The 14,604-nt window shown below is 51.9% G+C and overlaps 1 protein-coding gene across 6 annotated transcripts in view; it reads left to right on the forward strand.

The window, feature by feature from the left end:
• Positions 1 to 14,604, forward strand: part of SYNPO (synaptopodin) — a 57,153-nt gene that overhangs the window by 29,036 nt on the left and 13,513 nt on the right. Inside the window, exon 1 of one of the 6 annotated variants that reach the window (XM_084779957.1) lies at positions 8,690 to 8,771. The exons of 3 other annotated variants lie outside the window; for them this stretch is intronic. Coding sequence is in view for 1 of the 3 variants with exons in the window: in XM_084779955.1 (XP_084636081.1) it covers positions 8,867 to 8,903 (37 nt within the window). In the remaining 2 variants the exon portion in view is untranslated. Of the gene's footprint in view, positions 1 to 8,689; positions 8,904 to 12,144; positions 12,305 to 14,604 lie in introns of those variants that run through there. 2 more of the 6 variants (XM_084779955.1, XM_084779956.1) reach the window with 2 other exon arrangements.

The raw sequence follows: 14,604 nt of genomic DNA on the forward strand, positions 1-14,604 counted from the left end.
CAAGCCCTTAAGCAGATGGCCTCTTGCCCAAGTGTCTCCTCGTGTCTCCGTGTAAGTTTCTTCTTGGTGTTTGGCCAGAGTGTTTTGGAGGTGACAGGATGAGTGAGCAAAATGGGTGGGGCCTGGGGCTTCAGGAGTAGCTCATAGGCAAGTGGTCTTGAGCAGCCCTTTGCTTCTTTCAGGCCTCAGGCTTCGGCTGTGGGGTGGGGGTGGGGCATTACTCTCTGGATCCCAAAAGCATTGGCCTATAGTAAGGAAAGGGCATTGGATGAGGCTATGTGGGACAGTGGGCTGATTTTTTTTTTCTTTCGAGACAGGGTCTCTCTGTGAAGCCTTGGTTATCCTGGACTTGCTTTGTAGAGCAGGCTGGCCTCGAACTCACAGAGATCCACCTGCCTCTGCCTCCCATGTGCTGGGATTAAAGGTGTGCGCTACCACGCCCGGCCCAGTGGGCTGATTTGAGACCCTGTCTAGTCTAGAATAAAATCTCTTGGAACTAAGATGCACTATAAATAAAAACAGGTTCTTTGAAAAGTTTTTTTTTTAAATGTTGCTGTGTTCCAAGAGCTCTATGAGACCAGCCTCGCCGTTTTATGAATGGGAAACTGAGACACAGAGTGGCTAGTTCAGTGAGCTCCAGTGTCATGCAGCCACAAACCCAGCCAGTCTGACAGCCACAGACCTCAAGCTTTACTACTATGAAACATAGCCCAGAGAGGCCAAGACACCATCTCCAGCTCACACAGTGTGTCTCCTGATTTTCATTATCTCTGACTCTCAGGCCCTGGCAGGAGGAACCTCGTGAGATTTGGGGCCTACGTCTCTGAGGTTGGCACACGAGCCAGTTTCTCCTCCTTTCTTTCCTGTCCCTCTTCCTTGGGCATAGACAAGGGATGGTTATGTGTGCTCCGTGGGTACCACGGGCAGGGCAGGCCCTGCCAGAGTGAATGTGGTTGATGCTGCAGAGCTTACAAGGATGACAATACCTGAGCTGTAATAACCCATGCAGTCTGGTGTGCCCCGGCACTGTACAGATGGGGAAACTGAGGCCAAAGAGTCCAGAGACTGGTCCCATATCACTCAGACAGTTGGACACTCTTCATCCTTGGCCTCTTGTGTTGCCTTCTGGGCTCCAGGGAGAGCTAGGGCCCAGGTCCTATTTGAGAGGATGACTGGCATTGGGGGATGGGAAGGGCACTGATTAAAAAATAGACTGTCATGCGCATGAGGGGCAGACATGCCACCACCCTGCCTCTGGCCATTTGGCATCCAGGGACCCAGCTCTTCTCAGACCTCCTGCTGAGAAGCCCCATCCATCTCCCCTGGCTCTGGGCCCGAATCCACATGTGCCCGCCAAAGCTACTCTCTTCTCTCCTTCCTGCGCTCCTCCCAGCATTCAGGCAGATGGTGCTCTCATTGAGCGTGGGTGGGCCCGAAGCTCAGCTGTTGGCTTCTAGCTGTGCCAAGGAAGTGCAGTGTCACCGTGCACTGGTTGTGTGGCCTCTGATGAAGCCCTGCCCCTTCCTGGGCAATGGCAGAGGACTGGGTTTAGTGGAAGCGCTTTCTTTGAATGGTCTAGAAGTCTTACCCAGGTTCCTTCTCCCACACAAACCTGGCAAACAGTGTTGGGGACCCTGCACCAAGAGGCAATGTGGCTTGCAAAGGCCACTGAGCCCCAGAGAGCGGCAAGGTCACAGGGCCGAGATCTCACGCCAATCATCTTGAAAATACCGTTCGTTAACAGCTTCTCTAGTTGAGTGAGATCGCATGGTGCCAGGGAGGTGAAGGCTTTGCAGCAAGCATGTGAACGGCCCACTCCTCCGTTCTTTTCCTCCTGATGGACAGAATGTTTGGTCAACCGTAACTGTAGTCTAGGCACCGAAGGTCATAGCCCATGTCTCTGCCCTTGTTAGGGCAGAGCAGATGGATATTAAAACAAACAGTGATGGAATCTGATGACTTTGGAGGATATCCTGAGGATGCTATGGCGAGAATGTCACTCCCAGAGGTGGAGGAGCTCACCACCTGCAAACACCCTGAGAGTGGTCAGGAAGGCAGAGCTGATGGCCTACAGTGGAAAGAGCTTAAGCGGGGCAAAGCCCCTGAGGTAAGAAAAGACATGGCACCTCCAGTGAGCTTTAAAGGAAGGTCAGTGAGGCTGTAGTGTTAGGAGGATGAGGCAGTCCCGAGGAACGGTGCATCCCAGGGCAGTAATCTGGGACCTGGGGCTCCAAAATGATTTCAGGGGATCCGGGCATGGTGGCGCATGCCTTGAATCCCGGCATTTGGGAGGCAGAGGCAGGCAGATCGATGTGAGTTCGAGGCCAGCTTGGTCTACAAAGTGAGTCTAGGACAGCCAGGATAACACAAAGAAACCCTGACTCGAAAAACAAAACAAAAACAAAACAACAACAAAAAAGAAAACAAACAAAACAAAACAAAAATATTTCAGGGGCATCCTGGGGAGGAGGGGGGGTCTCTCTGGCACTGTGCCAAAGGCTGCCTGCGTCTTCTTTCTTTTGATGGTTGCTGTCAGTGGGCCCCACACTCAGCTGCTTCATGCATGGTTGCTCATAGAGTATCAGGAGCCACCCCTCTCTGCCTGCATCACTGTGCCTGGAGCTGAATGGACTCCTCTGAGCAAGCTACTGTGGCCCAGCAGCCACAGGTCAGAGCATGTCCCTGGGCAGGCAGCTCAGAGTCCCCTGAAACCACAGCCATGGGATGTTGGTTTTGATGCTTGTGCTCTGAGCCCAGCTCTTCTGAAGCCCTTTTCTTTGGACTCAGTTTCCCAATCTGTACTGTAGAGAATAGGTTTTCTCCTCTCGAAGTGGGGCATGTGGATACAGCGGCAGCATTACCCAACAGCTAGTTGGAAATGCAGGGTCTCGTGTCCCCATCCCCTACTGACCCCCCGAGTTACAGTGTGCATTTGGCAAGTGTCCTGTGTAATTCCTCTGTTCTCCGGGGCATGAGAACTGTTCTAGGCCAGCCATTTTTTTTAAAACTCGGAAACAGCAAAAGTCTACAGAAGCTTTCTCTCTCTCCAAGGTTTTACATGCAATCTCCTCGGACCTCTCTTTTACTCCTTAAGATCTTAGTTGCTGGCCTCTAGGCACCCTTAATTCTCTGAGGTGCCTCCTGTCTTGAGGGTCTGGAAAATGTGGGCTAGCAGGGAGGGCAGTTGGCAGGCTACAGCTCTGTGACATTCTTCCTGCTTGTCCCCACTTGTGTCCTGCCCTCTTCCCTTTGGGATCCCTGGAAGGGTAGCTGGTGCTATTCTTAGCAGGTCAGGATGGGGAGGAGAGAACATGCTAGTACATTATTTATACCTCTCCGTCAACAGGGGATCTGAGGACGTGGCCTTGTTGTGACAAGCACATCTAGTAAGCAGCCTTGAGGCGAGAAAGTACTTGGCACCACATAGAAAGGAGAGCGGTTTCCCAGGACCCCAAACTTGGCAAATGGTCTTAGGGAACCCCATACCAAGCAGCAACATGGTATGCAAAGGCCACTGAGCCCAAGGAAGCAGCCGAGCAGAGACCTGACCTTGACCTAAGAATCCCATCCCCCAAATAATTGCTCGAGTTGTGTGAGATTGCATGATGTCACAGAGGTGGAAGCTTTCCCATCTGGCCTATCACTGCCCACTTAGGCCAGTAAACCTTATGCTAGTAAATGGAATGTGAAATACAGTGGTAGCGAACCCAGGATGTGCCAGCCTAGCATGCCTGAAGCCCTGGGTTCAACCTTCCACATCACATAAGCCTGGGTGTGGTGTTGCACATCTGTAATCCCAGCCCTTGGTAAGTGGGTGACGTAGGAGGGTCAGGAGTTCCAAGTCATCCTCAGCTACACAGCAAGTGTGAGGCCAGCCTGAGTTACATACAAAAGACACGCATGCAATTATACGTATGCGTTATGCATGTGCACTGACAAATACAACCAGATTCAGCGTCTAAAGTTAGTGTGTCAGCCAGAGCCCTTGAACACCACCATTGCTGGTGCATGAGCCACAGGCCTGATGATGGGTAATTTGCATGTGTGTGCCCAGCTGTTTGCAACCACCCAACAGGGTAGGGAATTGAAGACTGGTACAGAGGCTCAGCAGATGCAAGGCTCCCTGAAGGTTATCATAGCTCATAACCAGGTTGGTTAGAACAAAATGGTTGTTTTCAATCAAATGCTAGCAAGTAATGTCAGGACTTTGGGCACCCTGTGTACAGCCCTGTGAGAGAGACACTGCTGTGCCTGGAAGATTAGCTGGTTGACTTGTCCCATTGCTAGGGAACCTTGAGTTGTTGAGGAAGTCACAAGAGTTTCCATGAACTTGGAATAAAGGCCAGTTACTGTGTGGCTAATGGCAAATTATAAGGGATGGGTGGATCAGGGGGCATACTTGAGGGGGTTCTGCCGAGTCTCTAGTTGGAAGCCAAAGACTGCATGCTATAAAATCCTGGGAGGAGTGGAATGGCTTCTCTGTGTCCCTTCCCCTCTTCTCTTGAATTATTTTATTTTATTTTATTTTATTTTATTTTATTTTGAGACAAGATCTTGCTATATGTGCCTGGCTGGCTTCAAATATATGACAATCCTCCTACCTCTAGTGTCTTTATTTTTTAAAAAAAGATTTATTTATTTATTATGTACACAGTGCTCTGCCTGCATGTATACTTACTTGCAGTACAGAAGAGGGCATCAGATCACATTGTAGATGGTTGTGAGCCACCATGTGGTTGCTGGGAATTGAACTCAGGACCTCTGGAAGAACAGTCAGTGCTCTTGAACTCTGAGCCATCTCTCTAGCCCCTACCTCTACTTACTAAATGCTGTGGGTATAAGCATGTACCTCTATACCCAGCCGCTGCCTCAGTTTCCTAGTCTGTAAAATGATGTAACAATCCCTGCTCTGCCCAAATTTCCGATGAATGAAAAGTGCTAGGAAAGCCCCCTAAGTACTGTGAGTATGTAAAGGATGGTATATACCCACTATATACCATGTGTGTGTAACTATGTCCTTTATTTATTAAGTTTTTTTCTTCGCATACAATATAACTAGGTTCGATTATGGCGCCGTCATGCACAGCCCTGTGTACAGGTGCAGGCCCATGAGCAGTCATACCTATTCCACATGAGAATTCCTTTTCACATAGTACATGCTAGTAGTTGTGGCTTGGGTTAATATGAAGAAGTCATATTACATGCCAGGCCACAGTCTAGGCATTATCTGTGCGTTTGCTAGCTGCACACTTAACGAATGGGTCGATGGGCTCTAGAGGCCCATGGAGTCTCTAACCTGGCTGTGCACAGGAGTCCCCGAGGTGGACTAGGCTGGATCCCAGGAACTGGCATGACGTCCACCTGCAAGTTCTGATCTGAGCAAGACAGGGAGGAGCTCACTGATGCAGGTGGATGCCAGGCTGAGAATGGTCTTTTTATCCTGTCTCTCAGCTGCCCTGATCCCTGGGCAAGAAAGAAGCCGGGGCGGCTGTGACAGCAACCGATGATGCTGATAATGGCCGCTGACACACTTGGTGCTGCACATGTACTTTACAGGGCTTCATTGTTGTAGGGGTCAGAAAGGGGACCTTCTCTGGAACAATGTCGTCTCCTGGGACACTAAATCAGGTGGTAGATTTTTGTTTGGTTTTGTTTTTGGGTTTTTTTTTTTCAAGACAGGGTTTCTCTGTGTAGGCCTGGCTGCCCTGCTTGCTTTGTAGACCAGGCTTGCCTCTCCCTCCCTGAGTGCTGGGATTACAGGCGTGCGTCACCATGCCTGGCTTAGGTGGTAGATTTTTAATGCATCCCTGAAGAGAAAAAGCTCAGACTGAGGTGCAGAGTTGTGGATTTCAAAGCTTATCGTTGGGGGTCACTGGTCCTGCTCCAGCAGTGGGAGTCCTCCCTCCACTCAAGAACTGCTGGGTGACTCTGTTACCTAGAGACCACCAGGTGGGCTGGAGGCACGCATACCCTCCTACAAGGGGTGCACTTATTTCAGATGGACCCATGTTGGCCTTCTGTGTGAGTACAGTGTACTTCCATGTATATGCCTGCTGGTGCTCACGTGTCTGTCCTGCCCACTCTACTTACTGTGTGCATGACTGGGTGGGATCTGTTTCGTGTCCTACAGATTTGAAGCAGGCAGAGCCTCTGTGTGGGGGCCCTGTGTGCAAGGTGCAAGGGAGGATGTGTTGCCACTCGCTGGAGTCTGTCCAGCATTAAGGAAAGAGAAAGAGGTCCTGGAGAAAAGAAAGGAGAAGGCTGTTAAAAGAGGCACTTTCCTTGTGTATGTGTGGTGTAGCATGCCCCAGGACCTTAGCACAAGATGTCCCTCTGCCAAGCCAACACCCCCTTCACCACCCCCTGCCTATGCCCATGCCCATGCCTCCCCCTCACCCAACAGTGCTTCCTCTGTGAAGATGACCTTGATTATCCTCTGCCTAAGGTGTCACACACCTGAGGCCAAAAGTGTGTGCTTTCCAGGACACATTTGAAATTTACATAGCTATTAAAATGTTCAGATCTCTTCCCTGATAGCCTGCTTCCCCTTCTTCTGTATGCCTGCCCAACCTCCCCACCAAGAGGAAGTGATCAAATCAGAGTGTGTGTGTGGGGGGGGGCACCAGAGTTCATGTCAGAGGCAGTCCCTGCTTCCCCCACAATGGTAGAGAATGAGCTGTCTATTGGCTAGATCTGAACAGGGGGTCTCTAGGTTTACTACATGCATTGTCCTTAGTGGGTGCAACAGTTTGTGTAGGCCCCCCTAGGGAGGAGGTCCCCTTCTGTCAGAGGTCCAGAGGAGGAAAATAGGGTGGAAGAGGGAGGGAGGGAGGGTGGGAATGGGTGGATACAATTGAGGGGATAACAATCAGGATGTAATCTGAATAAATTTAATAAATTAAAATTTTCAGAAAGATTCTAAGCTGGGTGTAGTGGCACAGGTGTTTAATCCCAGCACTCGGGAGGCAGAGGCAGGCAGATCTCTGTGAGTTTTAGTCCAGCCTGGTCTACAGAGAGAGCCGAGCACAGCCAAGATAACCTAGAGAAACCCTTGGGAAGAGAGAGAGAGAGAGAGAGAGAGAGAGAGAGAGAGAGAGAGAGAGAGAGAGAGAGAGAGAGAGATGTTTAGAGCCAGAGTCCCACCCAAAACCCTTGGCATCCACTAGAGCTGGGAGGCACTACTCTCTGGCAGGCACTGGTTCCAGTGCAGTCTTCCCTTGAGATGGGTAAACTAGGTCCAAAGAGGTTTAGGAATTAGCTCAAGGCCACCCAAGTGCAGCAGGACAGACTGTGGAATCAAATGGCCCGGCCTCCTGTATTCTTTCGTAGTTTGAGGAGATGGGGGTGCAGGATTGGCCGGTTTGGCCTCTCCCCTGGAGTCCTGATGTCCTCTCAGGTGCATATCCAGCCGGAACCTGTGTAGTCTGCCCCTTCTTTACTAGGATCTTGGACCTGGGCCATGCCCTTGGTGGGACTAGAGGTTGCCTCTGGGGTCCCCTGAGCAGTAGAAATGGATTGAGGCTGCATTTGGTTGTCGACAGAGCAGAGGCTGGCTGGAGGAGAGATGCTGATTGGGTGAGAGGCCAAAAGGCCTCCTAGCCTTGGAAGGCTCTCCAGGGCTGGCAAAGGCTGTAGTTAACTCCTGCAGGAGGGACCAGTGCTTTAAACCCTAATAGCAACTTCATCATCTCACTTGCCGAGTGGTGACTATGAAGTAGATGGGCTACGAAGTAGATGGAGAGAGAGAGAGAGAGAGAGAGAGAGAGAGAGAGAGAGAGAGAATCTCACTATGTAGCCCTGACTGCCTTTAAACTCACAGAGATCTGCCTGCCTCTGCCTCCCAAGTCTTCGGATTTGAGGCGTTTGGCAGCAGGCTCAGCTACCTGCCCTTGCTTTATTAAAGAGGAAGTTAAGACTCAGAGATGAAGTGTTTTACTAAGACCGGATGTTGCACAGTAGTTGGAAGGGCTACCTGCGGGGAGGCGCCAGCTGACAGGATGGGAGCATGAGGCAGGGGCTGGAGGTCCACGGTGATTATCCAGCCTGGTGCCATAGGGAATCCTCAAATCCTTCAGAGCCTCGGTTTCTTTTGTTTTGTTTTGTTTTGTCTGTTTGTTTTTCGAGACAGGGTTTCTCTGTGTAGCCCTGGCTGTCCTAGACTCACTTTGTAGACCAGGCTGGCCTCGAACTCACAGAGATCCACCTGCCTCTGCCTCTTTATCTTTAAAATAGAGATAAGAATACTTACAGCTCATATTGGAAGGATGATAAGGCAGAAAGGAGGACCAAACGGGTACATGGATGTGGTAAGTGGGGGGCTACTTGAGGAACAATGGTGCCTAGCCCCGACAGGGACAGGTTTGCTGTTCTGACTACTCGTGGCTGCCCCACCACAGGGACTCCCAGAACCTCTGGCAGATGTGAGCAAGGCTGAGCCCCACGTTGGTCTTATATCCTCCGTGATGAGAGGCAGCCACAGCCCCGCTTACCGGGTTCCCATGCTGCCTGCCCAACTCAGTATCCCGGTGCCAGCGTGCTTGTGCGGTCAGTATCATTCCTCCTCTGTTTTTTTTTTCCCCCTCCTGGGTTATTTATTTTTCTGAGAGGAAGGAATGTGGGGAATTTACCACAGGGCTGGCCTTCATTTTTTTTTTCTTTTTTCTTTTTTTTTTTTCCGGCTGCACAGCAGCCTCTTCTATATGAAGGAAGCAGCAGAACCAGATGGCAGAGTGGAGGAGGCAGAGGGTCCTGGCTGACTGTGGGACTGAGCGGTGCGTGTTATTATATAACCACCCAGAGGCCCTAGGCAGATCCCACAGTGCACGTAGCCAAGGGCAGAGCCCTGAAGATCCTGGGCTCCTGTGACATGCTACCCGGCTCACTGCATGTAAACTGGACTCCAGGCAAGCCTGCTGTCATTTTTTGTCGTCAGTGGTTTCTTCTCTCCTTCTTGCTTTAGGCCATGGTGGGGTGGGGTGGGGTGGGACCTGCCTACCTTGAGTCTTCTGGTCCCTGTTGCTGGGAGCATCCCTCGTCTCCACTTACAGAAACCGAAGGCAAATGTTGTCCTCTCCCGGAAGCCGTTGAACTGCATTCCCTCTCTCTCTCCCAGGCTCTGTGCTCTCCTGGCACCTTGTGGCGGCTTCTTCTTCTTCTTCTTCTTCTTCTTCTTCTTCTTCTTCTTCTTCTTCTTCTTCTTCTTCTTCTTCTTCTTCTTCTCCTTCTCCTTCTCCTTCTCCTTCTCCTTCTCCTTCTCCTTCTTCTTCTTCTTCTTCTTCTTCTCAGGTTTGACTTGAGGTTTCATCTCCCATTCCACTCACAGCAGTGCTGTTCTTTCCTCACCCCTCAGGAACCACTCTTCCCTCTAGAATCTAGAAGAATCTGGAATTTGGTTCTAGAGCTGAGTGATGGAGCAAATGTGAGGATTGTAGAAGCTTTGGATGTGGGGGTGCCGCTCTTTCCATCCACACTTACTGAGCCCCGTTACTGACAGCCTGCACTGAGGCAATTAGCGATGGTAGGGTAGGCCTTGGCACAGAGCTCAGGAGAAAGGCCACCTTTTTGCGTAGGGCTCAGAGTATGGCAGGCTCTGGATATGAGCATGTATGAGGGGAAGTTCTCTTTCCTAGCCTGGCTTTCCTTTATGTCACTAGGGCTATGTGTATGGTCTGTCTTGTGCTCCTGAGTCTTCCAAGGGACCTGTAGCCTACAGGGCAGCTTTACCTCCCTTATAGGTTCTTGCCCCCTGAGGCCTGAACTTACCTGTCTCTGGTTACCATCCAGGCTGGTCTGGAACTCATGGAGCTCTCACTTTCTCTGCCTCCATAGGGGCATTAAAGGTGTGTGCCACTAGCTGGGTGCAGTGACACAACGCCTATACTCTTAGCATTTGGGGAGGCAGAGGCAGGCAGATTTCTGTGAGCTCAAGGCCAGCCTGATTTACAAAGTAATTCCAGGACAGCCAGCGCTACACAGAAAAACCCTATCTCAGGGAGAAAAAGTAAAACAAACAAAAACAAAGTGCATGCCACCATGCCTGCCCTGTTTTGTTTAGGTTTTAAATTTTATTTTTATTTTATTGGTGTGGGTGTTTTGCCTACATGTATGTTTGTGTACCATGTGTGTACAGTACCCATGGAGGCCAGAAGAGGATGTTGCATGCCCTGGAATTGGAGTTACAAGTGCTTGTGAGCCACCATGTAGGTGCTGGAAACCGACCCTGGGTCCTCTGCGAGAGCCCTGTTAACCTCTGAGACACCTCTCCAGCCCATTTTCCCCTCTTAATAACGGATCAATTTTTTGACAGCAGGTCTCGTGCTCTGTAGCCTTGGCTGGCCTGAAACTCATAGAGATCCATCTGTCTCTGCCTCCTGAGTGCTAGGATAAAACCTTGCACCACCGTACTGGCTGTTTCTTTGTTGTTTCATTTCATTTTGTTTTGTTTCAGACAGCGTTTCATGTAGCCCAGCAGGCCTCAAACTTGGTGGATAGCCAGACATGATGTTGAACTTCTAATGCTCCTGCCTCCATCTTTCCAATGCTGAGATTACAGGCATGTGCCACCACACACTGTTTCACACAGGGCTAGGGGATGTATACAGACTAAGGTGCAGGCTAGGCAACTGCGCCACCCGGGAGCTGTATCCCCAGCTCTCTGGCTACTATTTCTAAGACTCTGAAACCTACCTGTTATATCTTAGTGATTTAGCCAGTAGAACCGGCAAGAGGGATGCTATGGCAGCCAGGTCCTGCCAGGACCTCACAGCAAAAGCCTTGGTCAGCCAGCAGTCTGTGGGGTGGGTACCTCTTACCTGTGTCTGTGCCTGTGTGATTCCCCCTTCAACAGCAGGGGGAAACCAGGAGTTCTGATAGAACCCTCAGCCTCTCTGTTTCCTGTGAATCCTGCTCCTGCTGTGAGGCCTCTGGGCCTGGCTGTGCAGAGGATGCTACTGAGCCTGGAGAGCCTTGAGCAGAGAGCTTCCTGGATGCAAGTGGCAGCTGCGATGATTGAGAGGCCTCCGTGATGGCTCTCTGCAGGTGGCTCTCCAGCCAGGGGAGCATTCGGAGACGAGCTCCCCCCCCCCACCCCCCACTGCTCTCTCTGCTTGTACTCTGTTCTTTCTCTTGCCAAACTGTGAGAGCTGGGAGGTGTTAGCTGGTCTTCAGTGCTGCTTTCTCCTCGGTTCGAAACTGGCCGTCAGAGGCCATCCTTTGTGACCGGGCTATGAGGATTTGAGGAGAAAGCCTTGATTGAGCCTTTGTTTGCAGTATGTGGAATCCAGCGGTCAAAGAGTGGAAGTTACCATCGTCACTGTGGATGGAGGCAGGGAAGTAGGAGGAGTGCAGGAGTGAAGCAAGTGTGGCCCTCAGTCTACTGGGGCAAAGGGGCGGTGGGGCGGGCGGTGGGGGATGGAAGACCCAGACCCAGGATGTCATGAAACAAAACACTGGAAAGGGTGTTCTGAGCGTGATCCACAGCTGTTTCCAACCAGCCATGTGACTTGTTCCAAGTCACAGCACCTCTGCAAGGCACGTCTTCTCTCAGGTGGAGATGAGGTCACTGCTAGCCTCAGGGCTGCTGAGATGAGAGTGAAGCGCAGTCCTGTCAGAGTCCGTGTGCAAACAGCAAGCACTCCCTGAAGTAACTGATCCACAAGTGATGATGCCTCGGGGCGGTACAGTTTAGACACTGACAGGCAGGGAAGACCTTTGGGGGAGGGGCTGGGCCAGTCACATTCAGATTGGGTGAGAGGCTGGGGGCATGGGACACTTAGAAAGGATGGGAAGTGGAAGACTCCAAGTGTGGAGGTTTGTGCATCCCCGTTTCCAAGCAGGGGTGGGAACCGTGAGCCAGTGTGCGCTCAGCCATTGCTAAGGACACAGAGAGAAGGCGAGTGCAGGCTTAGCTGTCAGGACCCTTGAACGCGTGGATGAGGAGGACCCTTCTGGCTCTCCTATGGTTTGGGGTTCTGAGAAGCAGGAGAGAAGCAGAGGACTGGGAGGCAGGACAAATGAATGTGGTGAATCTGGCTGCGTGGGGTGGGTTGATTGGCGGGGGAGAGGCTGGGGGTGGAGAGGCCATTTAAAAGGCGGTTGCAGAACCTTTTTTTTTTTTTTTTTCCTGATAAAGAGCTGGGCTGAGTCATCTGTGGAGGAGAGGAGTCATATCTAGCTCCTCCGGGTACTGTCAAGGTGGGATTTTCCTCTCAGTCAGCCAGGAGCTTGGCTGCCTGTCCCAGAGGCTTTGAGAACCGAGGCCAGCATCCTGGGGAAGCTGGGCTGCTGCGGGAAGGACCCAGTCAGAGTGAGTAAGCTGAGTGCTCAGAGGGGGCCTTTGGGGTTTGGGGTGTGACTCAGGGCATGTGGCATTCCCTGCCTTGCCGATTCTGCCCTCCTAGCACCAGGAAAGAAGCAAAGGGGGTCCTTTGCCAGCCCGTTAGCAGCAAGGCCAGAGCTGGTTCTAAGGATCCCCCCTCCTATCCCTGCGTGCCCCTTAGCCGGCAGCCCTTCATACCCAAGCGAGGGTCACTCTACAGGGAGATGTGTTGGTTTTTGTCCGAGTGCACTCTCTGTGCTTTCGGCATGGCTGTGCCCCTCTGGGTCTGTATCGCTTCCCTCTCTGCGGGGAGGATGCGAAGCTGGGCTGGCGAAGTGAGTGGGTTATTACTCAGACCTCCTCATCTTCCTGCCCCAGCCAAGCCAGAAGTTATGTAGTGGCTGGGACATTGGGTCCTTCCTGACCCCACCAGGGGGGCAGTTTACCCAGCCTGTTTACCCATCTTGTTGCCAAGGCTCCCAGGCTGCTACAATGGGCTGCCTCAGGCCAACCTCTGTTCCAACCTCTGTTGCCACCTCTGGCTCTCATCCTGGCCGCTTGCCTCGCCTGGACACTCCCATGGACGGCAGTAGTGAGGAGGAACATTTCCTTGAATTCTCATCATCCTGACCTTCGGCTCAGGCCTCTCTTCTCCTGCCTCAAATCCCCTCCCTTGCTTCAGACAGGCCCACTGATGGACAAGGATAGGGGGCTGGCTACGGAAAGTGATAAGGACCAAGAGCTGGAGAGAGCAAAACTAGAAGTGGGTGGGAGTTTACTGACTCCAGCCTTCCGGGCTTCCTACTCCACCAGCATTTCCTACCCTAGCATTCATTTCTGCTGTAGTGAGAAAAAGGCCATCAACTCTTTTCCTGAAAGGAGGAGGCGATTGAAAGCAGCCGAGGGGCCTTCCGAGGGGAGGTTGATGGCGTGAGGAGACCGGAGACTGGGCTCTGTACAGTACCTTCCAGGAACCTGGAAGCTTCCTTGATGCCCCTCTGCTGAAGTGCTGAGCTAGAAAGCGGAGCAGTTAAGACATCTCACTTCCCAGTCAGGCTTTCTGAGTTCTGAATCCCAGCTCTGCCACTGAAAGTTGTTTGACACTGGGTGGGCACCTCCAAGCCGGGCTGTCATCTACAAATATGGGAGTAGCGACAGTGCCCTGTGCGTGAACAGAACAATGAGCACAGCGAGTACATGGACCATGTGAGGCCTGACTCAGAGCATCCCTACCTCCCTGAGGCGATGCTGTACTCAGAGCATCCTCACCTCCCTGAGGCGATGCTGTCTTTGAGCCTCTCCTCTCCTCTGCATCTGCTGAGTCTCACCTGACACCCCAGGCAGCTTTTCTCTTCCTCTGTCCCCTCCAAGCCTTCTTCTACTGAAGGCCTGGATTCAGGGCTGCTGTATAGGCCTTCAGAGATCTAGGCTAGGAAAAAAGGGTGTTGTGGCCCTGTACCACAGCCAGGCAGCCGAAGACTGCTGATCCCTGTGGCCCTGGCTCACCTCTGACCTCTCTAAAACCAAGAAGCACAGTCTTAGACAAGTTTGCTCTTAGCAGGGGGTGACATTGCCCTAGGAGACTTGAATTGGGATATCCTCTGTTGGACAAGGGACTCCAGGGTATCTTTGATTGGTCACGACTTGCCCTACCCCACCCCCATGTTTGTGCAGGGTGACAAAAGGTTGCCAGGCTTAGTCGGCTGGATTGGCTCCAAACCTCCTGTTGAATTCCTTTTTTGTGGTGTCACTGCAGCTGGCCTGGGGTGCAGGGTCCACTAGGAGGGAGACTCACTCCTCTCTGACCCTTTCTGCCATTTCTTTTAGAGCATAGGGGGCAGCTCTGAGCTCACAGGATGGGAGGGTCACCTAGGGCAAAGGAGACCATGACTACTAGCCTGCCCAGAAGTCAGCAGCCGGGGTCCTGCCTGGGCCACCTCCTCTTTGTGACCCTTTCTTTTCCTGAGCCTCCCAAGCTGGCTTCTCTCCAAGGGCATTGGAAGACAGGGGATTGGGAAGGAGTGTGTGTGTGTGTGTGTGTGTGTGTATGTGAGGGGTGGGGGATGGAGCACAGGACTGGTCCTGAAGCAGGAAAGTAAGGAGGAAGCAGCAATGTGCAGGGACATGGATCCGGGTGCATTGCAGTGACAAGAGCCAGGGGTGAAGGTAGCTCTGTAATGTTGGAGAGCTCACCTTGCCGTTCTGGTCTTTTGGTTCTTCTCATAAACACAGAGCGCACAATGGCAGCTTGCGCCTTATAGGGTTACCGTGCAAATCAAACAGTACGA

This window comes from Acomys minous (genome assembly GCF_964271855.1).
Source record: "Acomys minous genome assembly, chromosome: 4".
In the NCBI taxonomy this organism is placed as follows: Eukaryota; Metazoa; Chordata; class Mammalia; order Rodentia; family Muridae; genus Acomys; species Acomys minous.